At 49.1% G+C, this 16,600-nt stretch overlaps 1 protein-coding gene across 5 annotated transcripts; it reads right to left on the reverse strand.

Moving 5' to 3' along the window:
• Window positions 1-132: 132 nt before the first annotated feature.
• On the reverse strand, window positions 133-14,422 carry SLC25A19 (solute carrier family 25 member 19). 5 transcript variants are annotated; one of them, XM_015086073.3, is made up of 8 exons: window positions 14,274-14,377; window positions 13,726-13,776; window positions 10,832-11,001; window positions 10,508-10,663; window positions 8,984-9,154; window positions 4,111-4,294; window positions 3,396-3,526; window positions 133-1,818 (listed from the first exon to the last, which is right to left on the reverse strand). In XM_015086073.3, exons 3-8 carry the CDS (start codon window positions 10,961-10,963, stop codon window positions 1,636-1,638), a joined length of 957 nt encoding a protein of 318 aa, XP_014941559.1. In that variant the 5' UTR covers window positions 10,964-11,001; window positions 13,726-13,776; window positions 14,274-14,377; the 3' UTR covers window positions 133-1,635. The 5 variants fall into 5 exon arrangements, with proteins under 5 accessions (XP_014941559.1, XP_014941558.1, XP_053068207.1 ...); XM_015086072.3 differs by having other exon boundaries at window positions 13,721-13,776; window positions 14,274-14,372; XM_053212232.1 differs by having other exon boundaries at window positions 10,832-10,919; window positions 13,721-13,776; window positions 14,274-14,344.
• Between the last annotated feature and the right edge of the window lie 2,178 nt (window positions 14,423-16,600).

The raw sequence follows: 16,600 nt of genomic DNA on the forward strand, positions 1-16,600 counted from the left end.
GTGGACAAGAAGTGTCCATGGCGACTTCCTGTTGCCAGAGTTCTCTCCTCTGATTAAAACAGCTGGCGGGAGTGGTCACCAGAAAAATGAGGAAGGACGGCCGCAGCAAAAGAAAGTAATGAGTAGAAGAGATGAAAAGAATAAAGTGTACTTTATTCCACTCAAGTGGAATTTCTTTAAAAATACATTCAGGCAGCTGCCTTCCTGCAGCCCCAACCCAGGCCTCCAGTGCCCCAAACGCTACTCACAGCCTAGATCTTCAGAATTAGCAGCCAAGAGCAGGGAAGCTTCAGGAGTCAGGGTCCCAAACATACCACAAAGCCCCAGGTCAGAGCCCAAACAGTTCTTATGACAGGAGTCCGAGGGCCACGACACCCACACAGGCTTGCTCCCAGCCTGTGCCTTCATCGTAAGTCATTGCAAAGGCTGGAGCCAGATCCCAGTCTCAGAGCAGGGTAAAGTCCTGCAGGGGACTCCTGTGCTCCTCCATGCTGGCCTCCCCTGCACAGCCAACCCTGCAGGCTGGGCTGCCCTGGGTGGGTACGTCGGGGGGGCAGAACTGGGTGGAAAGGGTGGTGCTTGTGTTCTGTAAATTCCCTCTCACCCCCGTCCCCCTAAGTGCAGTGTCTCCTCTGTGCACAGATGAGGAGATGTAAATTCTTGTGCTGACAACCCCCCGCCCCCAATTGTGCCCTCAGCAGGCTGTCTGTCCGACCCTTTCCTTCTACCATCTGCTCACACGGCTGCTTCAGAGCTGTGGCCCTTCAGGGATGACAGAGGATACACACAGCACCTTGGGGCACCCTGAGAGGGCAGCTGATGCCAACTGGCTCAGCTGTAAGCTTCCCCCCACCCCATGCAAGAGGAGTGATCCCAGGTAGACTAGGGAGAAGGGCCCCATCTTCACCCACAGTCCTTCCCATCAGCACAACCCCCCACTGCCTTCAGGCTGCTGGGACCTGCCTACCACCCCCCCACCCCCAACCCCAGAGGCCCTCAGCTGTGCTCCGTTGTCCAGGGGAGAGAACAGCCTGAGTGGAAATTAAGACATGAAGATCTGGGCATGGGGTGTGGGTGGGGGGGCGGTTATAAAAAACCAGTTCTTCCCCCAGAACTAGAAGCAAAGCTGGGTGAGGGATGCAACATACTTAGAAAAATGGCATCTGAGGAAGGCAACGGTCCCCTCCCTCACACTTTGTGAGGAGGGATGATGAGAAAGGGAAGATGGGAGTGAGATTAAGGAATGTGCTTGTAGCTTCAATGTGTATTAAATTAGTTGGTGGGAGTAAGAGCCTACACGTGAGGACCAAGCCCCTGCCAAGGGCCCAGTCCCAGCCTTCGTGCTCCGGCCACGGCCCCACGCAGAGCAGGGACAGTTCTCTGGGTGGAAGGGGCTAAGAACACAGGGTAGCAGCTGCTGCCTTTCCTGTGAGCATGGGCTACAGAGAAACCACCGCAAACTCCTCGGACCAGCATGGCTGTGTCCCCACAGACCGAGTCCTGTGTGCTCTCCTTGCCCTTCTGGTGACAGACACGCTGGCTGGCAGGGATGGAGAGGGCGGCAGCTCTCAGTGCAACACAAGATCGTAGGTGAGCCTGCCTTCCTTCGGGAGGTTGCCCTTCCTGCCCTCGGGCCTAGCTGTCCGCCTTCTTCATGTGGTGGAAGAGGTTACAGAAAAGCTCATACCAGAAGAACACGAAGCCGGTGGAGAGAGCAGCCTTCAGCAGGCTGGGGGACAGGCCCTTGAAGAAGCCCCTTGGGCCTTCCTCTCGAAGCACCTGCCGGGCACAATCCAGGAGGCCCTTGTAGCTGCGAACCTGGGGAGAGGAACAGGGAGGGTACTTGGTGGAGGGCAGAAGAAGAGCTCAACACGTGGGTGTTGGCTGTACTCTTTTGTCAGCCCAGCACCCGGCACATCACAGCTCCCAATAAACACTTGCTGGACAAAGAAATGACAAGGCAAAAAGGACAGAAAAGTAGACCTTTTCTTTCTCTTCCAAGTGGACTAATAATTCAGACTGAACAGATGTACCTAGAAATCAGCACTGGACAGAGCTCCTACTGACTGCGCCTCTTAAGGACCCTCTTCCCAAAGGCGCCTCCAACCCTTTATCCCATCCCACCTGGTTCCCTTTGGGTGGTTGATCTGAATCTAGCCCTTGCTAGCTTTACCCTCCAGTCTGGCCTTCTCAGTTGACCACATATTGCTGCCAGACTCGCGTCCCCAAGACACAGCTCCCTCCAAATCTCCAGTAACTCCCCGTGGTGTTGGCAGTGGTATTATAAAGAACCAAGGGGTGCCTGGCTGGCTCAGTTGGTAAAGTATGCAACTCTTAATCTCAGGGTTGTGAGTTCAAGCCCCACGTTAAGTGAAGAAAAGAAAGAAAGAAGGAAAGAAAGAAAGAAAGAAAGAAAGAAAGAAAGAAAGAAAGAAAGGAAGGAAGGAAGAAAGAAAAAGAAAGAAAGGAAGGAAGGAAAGGAAAGGAGGAAAGAAAGAAAAAGAGAAGAGGAAAGGGGAAGGGGAAGGAAGGGAAGGGATCAAGTCCACACTCCGTGGCCTGTATTCAGAGTGTTGCTCCATTTGGCCTCAACTTCCCTCCCTGATCTGTCGTCATCCACCACCGGTCCTCCAACAAAACCAGCCACACAGTCTGTTAGAAGCAGGGCCTAGCTCCTCTGCCCTGGGCTCTCGCCAACTGTCCAAACTCAAACCGTCCTTTCAGGACAAGGAGGAAAAAGGAGGACAATGGAAAAAGGAGGTTATAAAAACCTTGTGAACAGCTCCATATTTGTTAAAATGTATACACGTATGGTTATGCAAAGAAACAAGCCTAGAGCCAAAGATTCTGCATGACTGCTACCTGTGGGTAGGTGGTGTTGGGAGTTATGTGTGATTTTAATCTTTCCGTCTAGCAGACTTCTCTGAATTTCCTACAAAGATATATTACAACTAACTCTATTCTTTCCCTTCCCTCAAGTAAGAAATGCTCCCGCCCTTCCCTGACTCCCAATCCATCGCACCCCTCTCTTCTGGGTGAAGAATGAATCCATGTATGAGTCGATCAGATTTAATTCATTCCTCTCCAGGAACCACTACAGAATAAAGCAAACAACTCTATGTGCCGGTGGGAGTCTCCTTCTCCGTGTTCTTTAGTATTTTGGGGACCTTTCTCTGGCCCAAACTGAATGGAACACTTTTTAAGAGGAAACACCGAGCGCTCCTTCACCTGGATCGTCCCACAGTGCCCAACATGCACGGGGCTTTGTGTGTGGCTTTCCCGCATTTCTGGGGGTCCCCAGGGACAGGTCGGGGATGACAGGGCTGTGGGGGCTAATGCTGCCCAATGGGCAGGTGAGGGACAAGACTCAGAGCTCTCTGAGGGGGACGGCTCACCTGGCCAAAGGAGGCTCGGGCCTGCTCAAACCCTCCGACCTGCAGCCGTTTCTTGAAGAGGTCCAGGGGGTACGTGAGGGCCTTGCTGATGACTCCGGCTCCACTGCCACAGAGGAGGTTTTTGAGGTTCTCTGAATCAAAGTGGGATTGAGGGGGATAAAGGAGAGAAGTGTTATCGGGGGCAGACAAGTTCAAGGTCAAGAGCCTAGCCCTCCACCGTGAAACAAAGACCCACCAGCACCCTGAGTCTCTGAGGAGAACCACACACAGCTATGTTGGGGAAGAGTGACAATGAGGGTGGAACAGAAGTGAGGGCTTGCTGTCTGCCGTATGACTCGATTCAAGGCTCGGGAGGGACCAGGACGCCCACCGCTCTTCCCATCCTCCTCAAACAAGAACCAAACAAAAGACACAACCAAAACCAGGCTGCGTGTAAGTGGGACCTCAGACAAAAATGAAAACCATGACCAAAGTCAGAAATAAATTTTGACGGTGCCACCGATGGGGTGGCAAGATCCGAAAGCGAGGGAGGGTCTACAAGCAGCGGGACTGGTTTGGTTGGCTGGGTGTATTACAGAGCAAGGTCTGGAGAGCGGGATGTCTTAGCTTCTGACAGGAAGCCCTTCTTTCCCAGGTGGTTCAGAAGCAGGTGTTCTGGCTTGGGGGAGGGGGTGCAGCGGAGACCCAGCTTCCCTTCGTGTGAGGGCTGTCTCACCGTTTTTCCTTCCCTCGGCAGGCATGACCCACTCATGAACGTGCTTCAGGGTGTTATAAAAGGAGAACTGGAAGCCAGCGTAGGGGAAGATGGCGATCAAGGTGGGGTTCAAGCCTTTGTAGAAGACCAAGGGGCCTTCGGTCCTGTACATGGTCACCACGGCGTCTCGAAGGGTTTTATACACCTGGACAGACATGTGCAGCTCGAGTGAGCGTGGGTGCTGGTTTAGCCCTAGAACAGCGCCCATCACATGCATCTCCCCTCATCAAAAATCCCAGCTGCCAGGAGCATTACTTGTCCTGCCAAGAGGACAGAGAAAATATTGGACAAAAACTCCAACGGTGGGGTTTTCCAGCAACAACCTGTCTAGCTCTTTATAAAACTCGTCTGTCTGCACAAGTGCACACAAGAATGTGCCCAAAGACAGCTGCCACAGTGTCCCGCACAAGAGCAAAGACGCAATGTCCACCCCTGGGCACAGGACATCAAAAGAACACAGAGCAGCTGTTAAAACGCCATCTATGCGGCTGATAAGGGATCATCCCCCAAATAGACAGCTAAATGAGCACAGCGGAATGCAGAACAGGTATGGTGATTGTGGAGGAAAAAAACTATGCAGAGATTATCCCGCACAAAGATCCACAGGAAACAAGGAAGGGCGAGTATTACCTCCATGCGGGGAAAGGTGGGGGCAGGGGAAGAGGGAGATTGACTTTCACCATTTTAGATTCTCTGGGTATTTGCCAGGTGCATATATTTAACCTTTTGTGAACTGTCAGCAGGCCATCTCCACGTAGGAAGACAACAGGGCACGGATTTTCCTTCTACTCAACATATACTCTCTGCAGTGGACCAGAGGGGGTTGTGGGCACAGCGAGGCACGGCCCAGACAGGGCAGCTGAGGGAGTTACTCTGCACGGAGAAGGGAGGACCCTGGCCACCTCCTCACCACTCGGCTCCCAGACGCAGACAGCCACACTGAAGGATTTCGCCCCGGGGGACGTCCACGAAAGGGCCAGGACTCAGAGGAAGGCCATGAGGCAACAAGCCTGCCATGCACCCACAGTCCCACTCTGCTTCCCTGTGCCCCTTTTAACACCAGGCTGGCAGCCAGACACACACATCTGAGGAAAGCCTTCATAAACAACGGAGACCAGGGGCACCTGGCTGGTTCAGTCAGTAGAGTGTGCGACTCTTGATCTCAGGGTCATGAGTTGGAGACCCACGTTGGGCATAAAGAAGACTTACAAAAAAATTAAAAAAATAAAAAACCCAGAAAACATAATGATCGATGGGAGGCACAGAAATCATCTGGAAGGAAGAAACAGTATAGACAAAAGAAGAAAACTAAGGGAAATGGAAACCAACCACAGAATTGGAAGTGATATTCTCAGGCCACAGAGAAGGAATCACCTCCGTGATATTTTTAAAAGAGGTAAGGGGAACGCCTGGGTGGCTCAGTCGGTTAAGCGTCCGACTTTGGCTTAGGTCATGATCTTGCAGTTTGTGAGTTTGAGCCCCTCGTCGGGCTGTCTGGTATCAGTGCGGAGCCCACTTTGGATCCTCTGTCCCCCCCCTCTCTGCCCCTCCCCAGCTTTCGTGCTCTCTCTCTTTCAAAAATAAATAAGCATTAAAAAAAAAAAAAAAAAAAAGGTAAGCTTCAGAGAACAAGACAAGCTCTTGAGAGAAAAATCTTTGTGAGTTTGAATTGGGCAAAGATTTCTTAGATAAAATACCCAAAGCAAAATCCATAAAAGAACAAATTGATAAACTGGACCTTACCAAATTAAAAGCATCTTCAAAAGAGACTATAAGAGACAGGGGCACCTGGGTGGCTCAGTTGGTTGAGCATCTGACTGCGGCTCAGGTCATGGTCTCATGGTCTGTGGGTTCGAGTCCTGCGTCGGGTTCGCTGCAAAGCCCACTTCAGATCCTCTGTCCAGTGTGTCCAGGAAAAAGGTCTGGACTAAAGGGTCCAGGAAGTACCCATCACAACAAATGACAGAGGGACCAGTGCACGTCACTGGTAAACTTCTAGAATGTCAGGAATCAGGAAGGGATCCTGAAAGCTCCCAAGGCAGGAAGGGTGATAGTTTCATATAAAGGGTCATTAATCAGAGTGATTCTGGACTTCTCCCCAGCAACACTGAGAGCTACCTAGAATTCTATACCCAAATCATGAGTCAAGTGTAAGTAAGGGTCAAATTAAGGCATTTTCTATCAAGGCTTCTCTAAAGAAGCCATATCTCATGTTGTGCTCCACCAAAATGAGGGATTAATCAAGAGAAGACACAGGACCCAGCAAGAGAATTTCTAACAGAACAGCTGGCAACAGTCCTGGGACAAAGAGTCCACACTGAAGCCAGAGGGTGAAGGCTGCCAGAGTGGAGGGCTCCAGAAGAGGCTCTGTAATAAAGTGGGACAGATGACCACAGGCTGACCCTATCAAGAGGATAACTTCATGATGAGCATGCAGAAAGCTAAACAAATAAAATACAAGGCAATCACTAACTTCAGGCAAGACAAAAATATAAAAGAAAATGTAATCATAATGTATTTCAAGGCTCAGCAATAACATTTACATAATCATATCTGCAAGACACTGATATTGATCTAGCCAAAATCTAGAAATCAGGTATACTGTAATCAGACAAAGGAGGAAACACAAGCACACGAGGGTGATGGTAAAGAGGTAAACTCTCATCTTCCACAGTAGCCATCAAGAGTTAATGTCTGTAATTTAAAAATTAGAAAGAAAAAGAGACAGGGGCGCCTGGGTGGCTCAGTCAGTTGAGTGACCGACTTTGGCTCAGGTCACGATCTTGCAGCTTGTGAGTTCGAGCCCCGCGTCGGGCTCTGTGCTGATGGCTCAGAGCCTGAAGCCTGCCTCAGATTCTGTGTCTCCCTCTCTCTGCCCCTTCCCCGCTCATGCTCTGTCTCTCCGTCTCTCAAAAATGAATAAACGTTAAAAAAAATTTAAAAAATAAAATAAAAAAAGAAAGAAAGAAAAAGAGACAGAGATGTAGACGGTTAAGCATGCTATGAAGAATTAGGAAGTAAATAATGGAAGAAGAGCCACGAGTATTAAAGTGGTTGCCTCTTGGGGACTGGAATCAGGGTGGCTGGTGTTTTCTTTATAATTCATGCAGAACCACCAGACTTTTTAACCTATATTGCTGATTAAGAAACATTTTAGGGGTGCCTGGGTGGCTCAGTCGGTTAAGCATCTGACTTCAGCTCAGGTCATGATCTCGTGGTCTGTGATTCAAGCCCCACCTCAGGCTCTGTGGTGACAGCTCAGAGCCTGGAGCCTATTTCAGACTCTACGTCTCCCTTTCTCTGCCCCTCCCCTGCTCGTGCCCTGTCTCTCTCTCTCTCCTTCAAAAATAAGATAAAAACATTAAAAAAAAGATGTTACCAAAAAAACCAGAAACATTTTAAAGTTGAGGATTTACACCATGGCCACTACTGATCTGCAGCTTTAAAAAAAAAAAAAAATTTAGTGTTTTATTTATTTTTGAGAGAGAGAGAGACAGACAGACAGAGCATGAGCAGGGGAGGGGCAGAGAGAGAGGGGGACACAGAATCTGAAACAGGCTCCAGGCTCTGAGCTGTTAGCACAGAGCCCGATGCGGGGCTCGAACCCACGGACTGCGAGATCATGACCTGAGCCAAAGATGGACCCTCAACTGACCGAGCCACCCAGGCGCCCCTGATCTGCAGCTCTTAAACAGATCTTTTCCATTCACTTTTGCACACAGATGATTTCCTGATCATTCCAGAGTCTAGAATCCGCATCTCAATCACCTTAGCTAGAGGTAATGAGCTATTCTCTTTTTTCTTATATTTTTTCCTTCTCACAGACTTCTTTGGTTAATTTATTACTGAAGTATAATTGACATACAATGTTATATTAGTTTCAAGGTGCACCTTCTCATAGATTTGTTTTTTTCCCCTAAAGGCTGGGCAGTCATGGAAGAGGACTCTAGCATCCCAGAGCAGGGAAGGTGATGGAGTGTCATCCCTCATTTTTCCTCATCCCAGCAGCCACCATGTTGCTGAGGTCTGTCTGTCTTTTCCATCTACAAACACCTTTCGTCCCCATCTCTCTGTTCAGTGCCTAGGGCCCCTCATCTCATTTCCCCATTAGGAGAAACCTCTATTTCCCACTGAAGTGCCATACAGAGGGATCTAGTTCTCATGTTCCATTCATGAGCTCGCAGGTTGTTCCCAGGGCACTTTGCCCTTCTGAACCACAAAAGTCATCAGGATGTCTCTTGAACAAAAGGGCTTCACCAACCCAGGATCTCCAGCCCAGGCAACACCAAGAACCAGCAGAACTGAAACCACAGTTATTCTTAAGCAGAGCGTCATTCCCCACCCTAAAGCAGAAGGGAGATGGAAAAATTCTTCTGTTGAGAAGAATCGGGTTGAGCATGGGCACACGCACACATACACGTGCATGCACACGTACTGCTGTTCTCATGTAAGTCCAGGAAACGGAGATTATGGTGGGGAGCTCTATTTCAGGATTTAATCCCTCCCTTTCACTCAGTAAGTTCTTCCTGGAATCTGACTCAAACTTTCGGCGTAAACCAAAAACAACTCTCACAATAACCCAGCAATACGATCTCAAGTCTCACTCTCCTGGACGCCCTCACCGTCCACCTGCTGTTCAGGATTTGTTCTGTCTCCCACGTGAGGCTGTGAGCACCCTGCACGGGGCTCAGCACAGTTACGGGTGTCACAGATGGACCAGCAGAAGGGACGCAAACCCTGGGTGCTCCCACTTTGTTTCCTTTAAGGAAAAGAGCCCCACCTCCTGGACCACCTTCGGCGACTCATTCCCGCCCCCTCTGGCCCAGCCACTCACCTTGGGCTCACCCTGAGCTGCAAAGCGGGTGCGCAGGACGTCCACAGGGTGCACGGCGAGGGTGGCCGTGCTGGCAGACAGGCCTCCGCACACAAAGTGCACTGAGAAGTCGCGGGCATCGTACTTGCTGGCTCTGTGCACCAGCTCGGTCAGCAGTTCAAACGACAGAAACTGCAAGAGCACGTGACAAAGTTACTGACAACCCCCCCACCCCAAAACGCCACCATGATCCACGCGCGGCCCGGTTCTACAGGCGAGGAAATATTCTTCTTAGGCAGCGACGGGACACGATAAACATCTAATTTTGTTCAGAGCACAAATGCCATTTTCTACTCACATTTTCTACTGTGAGGAGAGCCAAATATCCAAAGGGTTAAGAAAATATACGAGAAAAAATTTTACATCAGAAAGTTCTACTCCTCAACTGAGTTTCCTCAGAACCAGGGAAGCAAGGCCCTTATTTGATTCTCGGTGGGCAACCCTGGGGCTCACCTGGCGGTGGCACCGTTTGACAGACGTTCTGCCCTGGAGCAGAAATTCTCTTGGGAGAATTCCACATGTTCCACATTCTATGGCGTAAACCCCCTTTGCTCAGATCTTCCCCAGCCAACTCAGATGGGCCAGGGTCCTGGGAGCACGCTGCTGTATTTATTCATCACGCTGCGGTACCTGAGTGCCAGCTGCTGAGGCTGAAAGGCACGGGCACGTCAACTCATGAGCTCCCGACCCGAGCCATCGCTGTGATGTCATAGGAAAAGCAGGCAGGGACTGCTCGGGCCCCAGCTGCCCAGGTGGGCATCCCAGCTCGGCTGCCTTTCCGGCTAGTGACTTTGGTTGGGGTCATTACCTAAGCTCTCTGCCTGGTCTTCCGTCTATAACACAGGAGTGACCACAGAACACCCCTCAAAGTGCTTAAAGCAGAGCCGGGCTCACCATTAGCACCACACGCAGGCAGCCCACTACCAGCACTCCGACCGTACGGCTGCAAGCCATCCGCCACGAAATCAACCGGCACCGAGCCGCACGAATGTGTGAACAAAAGTCAAGGAGCCTGAATTCTCATCCTGGCCCCACCACTTCCAGGCTGTGTGGCCTCTGGCGGCTCGCTGACCCTCTCTGTGATCCACGTAATGTCTATTCTACCTCCCTCACAATACTGCTGGGAAGTCTAAAGGAAGCACAGACATGAAAATGCTATTTTGAAAAAATGCAAAGATTTGTATCGCCCTTTGCCAAGCATGGCGTCAAGACAGTCTCCTAGGGGCAACATCTAATATTCAGTCGGTGCAAAGTGCCCGCGGTGGGGAGGAGGTGCGCAAGGGCATACCCGTGGTATAACTCAGTCTGACTGTCTTCAATTTCAGACTTCAAACTTCAGGTAGTTTCGCAGTTAAGACAAGTAAGAAGTGTGGTGACCGCTCCTGCTGCCCTACCCAGACAGGGTCCCTGCAGGCCCCACCCTCCCTGTGTTCCTCTATTGAACAACTCCAACCCAGGGGCCTGGCCCGTTCCCCTGCCACCTACTTGGACAGCTCCATAGCCTATAGAGAGAAGCTGGGCTGGGATGTGTCCTTTCCAGAATGCTGTCGGGCCTTCCTCCAGCAAAATCTGTCTCGCAGCCTGGAGGATCCCGTGGTATTTTGCACCAGGATCACTGCGAGACAGGCGCTCAATCTGAAGCTAGGGATTAAAATTGAAAAAGTCAGGACAACAGGAGCAGGTGTGGGGTGAGAAGGAGAACTTTCAGAAAAGGTTAACAAAGGCAGCAAAGTGCTTCTCCTTGACAAAACTCCAAGAAGAGAGAACTTGCCCTCTAGCCCATTATGTGGAACGAGGGGAAAAAGGTACCTGGAAACGGATCTTGATGACATCCAAGGGGCTGATCATCACCCGCGTGACAAGTCCAGACACAGACCCAGCCACCGCCACCTCGGAACTGGAGATATTCCTGCCATCAGCTTGGGGGTCATAGCCAACCATCCCTGCCCTTGGCCCATACAACGTCCATCAGTTTCAGGCTGCAAGCAAGAGACGTGGAGTAAACACCAGAGCAAGTTCTTAGGGTCTCTGCTCATATGCCACCTCCTCAGAGCAGTCCTCCCGGACCATTCCATCTAAAACAGCACCTACATGTCCTCTTGTCCCCTCGCCCTGCTTTAGTCTTCTTTATGGCATTGGCACACTGGACGTTTATTCTGCATGCTTCTTGTCACCCTCCCCCCCTGGAATGTGAGCCCGTGGAAATGTGGCCTGGCTCCCATTTGCCCATCCCTGTATTTCCAGAGCCTGGAACAGAGCCCAGCCTGGTGAGTGGTCATATTTGTTAACTGAATGAACAAACAGGCTTGGGCGGAAATAATTCACTTCCAGAGATTAGCTTGCTTTCCAAGGCACCTGGCTCTATGGCCAACTCCCATCCAAGGTGAAGTCCCAGGCTGAGCCAGCATGACAGCAGATGAGCATGGAGGGAGACGTCAGACATGCAGGCTCCAGGAGCGGCCCATGGGACTCTCCAACAAGCCCACGTGATCCCAAGGAAGAGCCCAGAGACTCCTTAGCTTTCTCCATTGCCTCCCCAGCTGCAGCAATGGGGGGGGGGGGGTGCTGCTAGGCTTTGAAATGATACTTCCTGGCCCACCCGATCTCCACCGACCTCCTCGACCTCACCCTGGACCTCTCTTCAGCCACTTCAATCAGGGTGGGCTCCGCTCTGGACAAGTTTCTGGAAAACACTGCTTGAGTTCCTACTGCCAGCCTCGCCTCTGCATCTACTGTCCCCCATGTCTGAAACACAGTGGCTCGTCCCCACCTCATATGCCCCCACTCACTCTTCCCCCGTAGCTCCTCCCCCTGCACCAGGGCTCAGCTAAAGAGCATCCCCGCCACGGACGGGACTCACGTCCTCTCTAGCATTCACAGCACTCGCTCTGGTTGAGAACCACTGTTGTCAAGAAACACTAGCAATGGTGTATAAAATGGCATGCATCACATCACTCTTTGTAAAACTGGATATAACACAAAGGGATGCATAAATACACTAAGTCACATCCAAGCAATGGACTCGTACGTCGCCATTAAGAAGAACGAGCCAGAGTGATACGCACACTTGAAAAGATGTCCATAATACACTGAAACGTGAGGCAAAAAAAAAAGCAGCAGGTTTCAGAACAGCATGTCTAGCAAAACCCCATTTTTGCAAAAGTAAACCAGCAAGACCTATGACACTGCGTAGGGTAGTAGAGAGCACGGGGCAAAGTCTGGAACAGCGCACCCACCAACAGGCTGGTTAAGATCACCTTTACGGGAAGGGTTGGGAAAGGAAGACAGAAAATACATCTCTCCCTTTCTCTTTTTTTTTTTAATGTTTATTTTACTTCTGGGAGGGAGAGAGAGAGAGAGAGAGAGAGAGAGAGAGAGAGAGAGAGAGGAGAGAGAGTGTGCGTGTGCACGTGCGTGAGCGGGGGAGGGACAGAGAGAGAGGGAGACAGAGGTTCTGCAGTGGGCTCCGGACAGCAGACAGCCCAATGTGGGGCTCGAACTCACAAAACATGAGACCATGACCTGAGCCATAGTCAGACGCTTAACCGACTGAGCCACCCAGGCACTCCTCTCCCTTTTTCTTTACATAATTCTATATCATATGAATTTGTTACAAAACTAAATATAAATGATTTTAGAAGGGACCGCAGAACCAACCTAGTTTTTGAATACTAACAGTTACAATAAAGTCGGTGCCCACAGAGAGACAAGGTCCATCCCACCACTGATTCTTTTTCTCCTCTGGAACTCTGAGAGCCCCAAACTCACGCTTCTGAAAGTAGGAAAGTAGTGCTCCAATCCATCCTTAAAATTAACAAGGCATTTCCATGGGGCTCTCTCAGCAAAGTATTCTAAAATATTTTATTAAAAGTCTAATGGTATGGGAGCACCTGGGTGACTCCAGTTGGTAGAGCATCCAACTCTTAATCTCAGGGTCATGAATTCAATCCTCGCACTGGGCGCGGAGCCTACTTAAAAAGAAAAAAGTCTCAGGGCACCTGGGTGGCTCAGTCGTTTAAGCATGTGACTCTTGATTTCGGCTCAGGTCATGATCTCACAGTTCATGGGATCAAGCCCCGCATCAGAGTCTGCACTGACAGTGTGGAACCTGTTTGGGATTCTCTATCTCCCTCTCTCCCTGTCCCTCCCCTCTCAAAATAAATAAACATATATTAAAACAAAAACAAAAACAAAAAAAGCCTCATGATGTGAAACTGCCACCCCTCCAGGAATGTGTCCGTTTCTCGGCACTTTCTTCCCCACACTCTCAAAGGAGGAGGGAGATCTGGTCTTGCCCACCAACTTCTGAGGCATTAATTCAAGCTGCTTCTCTCCAGGCACCTGTGAGAAGCAGATGATTGACAGGCAAAACCTGGACTGCTGAGGTCTCACTGAGCAGGGGGAGCTCTCTGCCATCAGGAAGGGAATGAGGTATTTCTACAAATAAGCTGCTGTGCATAGCTGGACATAACATTAAATCTCATATCAATAAACTTAAGTTCTGCCTCCCTAGTACCCCGAGAGGCTTATTTAACCTGGGTTCCCATCCCTCTCCTGGAAAATGAGAATGATGTCCGCCCTGCCCAGCCCAGACTGCTGGGAGGATCATGCACGATAACATATGTGGTAAAGTTTTGTAAAAAAAGGTAAAAGTTTTATACACGTGAAAGGGCTGGTTAAATATAGTTCAGTAGTGACCTTACGTTTCCCGCTTGCTGGATTTCCTTCTTGTACCAGTAAGCCTTGATATTTATCTAGAGACAAAATAAAAATGAAATAGAGCTATATGCACGATATATAGACTAGAGCACCCAGAGGATGGGGGGCCGCTGGAGTGAGTGGCAGGGTGGATGGGGTGCGTGAGAGTTTGCCTTGGCCAGGCCATCCCCCTTCTCTTACTGCGGAAGCCCCTGAGATCGGATATGAATGGTGAGCTCGGGTGCCCGTGTGCCCAAGTGTTCAACGGGGGGGGATGTCCCCGCAGGTGTCCCCGCGTGTGGACGCAGGTGTCCAGGAGTGGCTCGGAGCGTCTTCTCCCCGAGTCCGAGAAGATGCCAGCCAAACGGGCACCCACGTGTATGGGTGGTCCCGCGTGTGTGCGGTTTTGCCTCCTGCGCCGCTGAAGATGCTTCTTAGGTCAGGCGTGACACGAGTGCGTACAGACCCTGCTCCCTCGTGAGTGCTGGCGCGCGTGTGCGACCCCCGGGTCCCCAAACGCACGGTGAGGAAGTAAGAGGTAGAGGTCACTCACCCGGCACGAAGGTCGCGGCCCGGCTCCGCGCGCTTCTCTTCCTATCTACTCCAGCAGTCTCACAGCAACCCTAACTGAACTCGGCAGTAACTGACGGGCTCCGGGGCCAATCACTGCGCAGCTTCCGTCATACGCTGGGCCAATAGTTGTACAGTCATAGAACCGCAACACCTCTCGCAAGGTGTTGCTGGGTAATGTAGTCCGCCGCTACGAAGGCGGGTCCCCGTGCGAGAAGTAGAGCTTTCTGGGAGAGGTAGTCTCGCCGCGCGCGTGGCGCGTCCCCAAGTCAGGCTGCGCCCTTGGAGGTCTCGGCGCCAAGTGGTGTGTGGCTTTCGTCGTCCAACCGGCAGGTGGAAGCTTGGGGTGCGCTGAACTTGACCCGTTTTCCTCAAAACCCTCGTAGTCTCAGAACCCGGACAATCTAAACTTGGGAGAGATGGCGGGAAGTTTAGCTAAAACCTGGAGGACTTGGGAGTGAGACTAGATGGGTTTTTGAAACCAGGAAGAAGACGGCAAAAATGTAGAGGTTTTGTTTTCCCCTAGAGTTTATTATGCATAATTTCTCATTATAAAAATGATGTAGAAATACATTACAGACCCTACAGAAAATGTAGAAACGAAGGGAGGAAGTGAGTCATACTACCACTCAAGCCAAGTAGCATCAGCGTTTTTTGCAGGACAGTATTCCCGATTTTTAAATTGCATTTTCCACATTAGTGCAATCACTTTGACGCACACTTTTAAACCATTTTCATTGCACAAGTTAAAACATTCATACATATACAAAAGTAAAATAGCCTAATGAACACCATACAGTCATTACTCAACTTTAACAATGAACCAATTCATGGTCAATTTTGTGTCCCTTATCCCTGCACCTATGTCGCCCCCTAACATTATTTTGAAGTAAATACCAGACAACATATGATTTCACCAGTTAACATTTCAGAATGTATCTTTAAAAGACAAGCACTCCCCTTTTAAAGCATATCCCCCAAACTTACCATCCCCACCCCCCAAAAAATTAACTATAATTTTTCTAATATTATCAAATGTCAAATTAGTGTTTACATTTCCCTGATTGGCCTATCATTTTTAATGACATTTAAAAATGTCATTTTTTTTTTAAAGTTGGGCTAATTGCTATCCAGGCTATACACTGGAACTGGTTAGTATGTCTCAAGTCTTTTCAAATCTATGGTTTCCCTCTTCTCTGATTTTTGCTTGCAATTTCTTTCATGTTCTTCTCATTTCTTTTCCTTTCTCGATTTGTTTTTTAAGAAACTAGGTGGTTTATCCCATAGCGTTTTCCCCAGTCTGGATCTGGCTTGTGGCATCCACACGGCATTGTTTTATCATCTTTCTCTGCCTCCTGTGTTGTTTGCTAGGAGGTCTGATCAGATCAGGTTTGATTTTTTATTTTACAAGATTACTTATGTGGTATTGCGGACTTCTATAAGGAGAATCACAGTGCCTGCGTGTCTCTCATTTTGTGATGTTTGCAGTCATTAATATCACCACACTGCCTGGGGGTTGTAAATAGTGACATCATTTCAGCATTTATTAGCTGGACTATCTGTTAAGAGGAATATCCCTTCATTGGTTAATTGATTATATGAAGTACACTTCATAGAAGAAAGGCAGGATAAATATGTGACTCTTTATTTTTATCAGTTTTCAAAATAATTAACTGGTTCCCTAGTATCTTTCAAAGGTGATTGATCAATGAGATTTTTTATTGTTACTATTATGACCACAAAATGTATTTTAAATGTATTTTATTTACATTTTTATTTGTTTTTTAAGTAAGCTCTACCCCCAACATGAGGCTTTAATTCACGATCCTGAGATCACGAGTCACATACCTCTACCTACTGAGCCACCCAGGCGCCCCCACATAGGACATATTTTATATGTATCATTTGAACATATGGATTTAAACAGCTTTGTCCTCGGGGCACCTGGCTGGCTCAGTTGGTAGAGCATATGACTCTTGATCTCGGGGTTGTGAGTTCAAGCCCCATCTTGGGTGTAGAATTCACTTAAAAAATAAAATAAAATAAAGAACCATATTTGGCTAGTGGGTGCCTATTCAAGTTGCCTCTGAATCCTTTTGGCAAAATGTCTAGCTTCCTACTTTCTGGTGTAACAGGCTTTCTGGTGTTCTAGGCTCATCACAAGTTTTAAACAGTTTTATTGGAGTATAACTGACATTATGTGTCTTTTAAAAATGTTTATTATATATTATATATGTGTATTATATATAATATATATTATATATGTGTATACATATATATAATATATATGTATATATTATATATATTATA

The sequence above is a fragment of the Acinonyx jubatus genome, chromosome E1 (assembly GCF_027475565.1).
Source record: "Acinonyx jubatus isolate Ajub_Pintada_27869175 chromosome E1, VMU_Ajub_asm_v1.0, whole genome shotgun sequence".
Classification (NCBI taxonomy): domain Eukaryota; kingdom Metazoa; phylum Chordata; class Mammalia; order Carnivora; family Felidae; genus Acinonyx; species Acinonyx jubatus.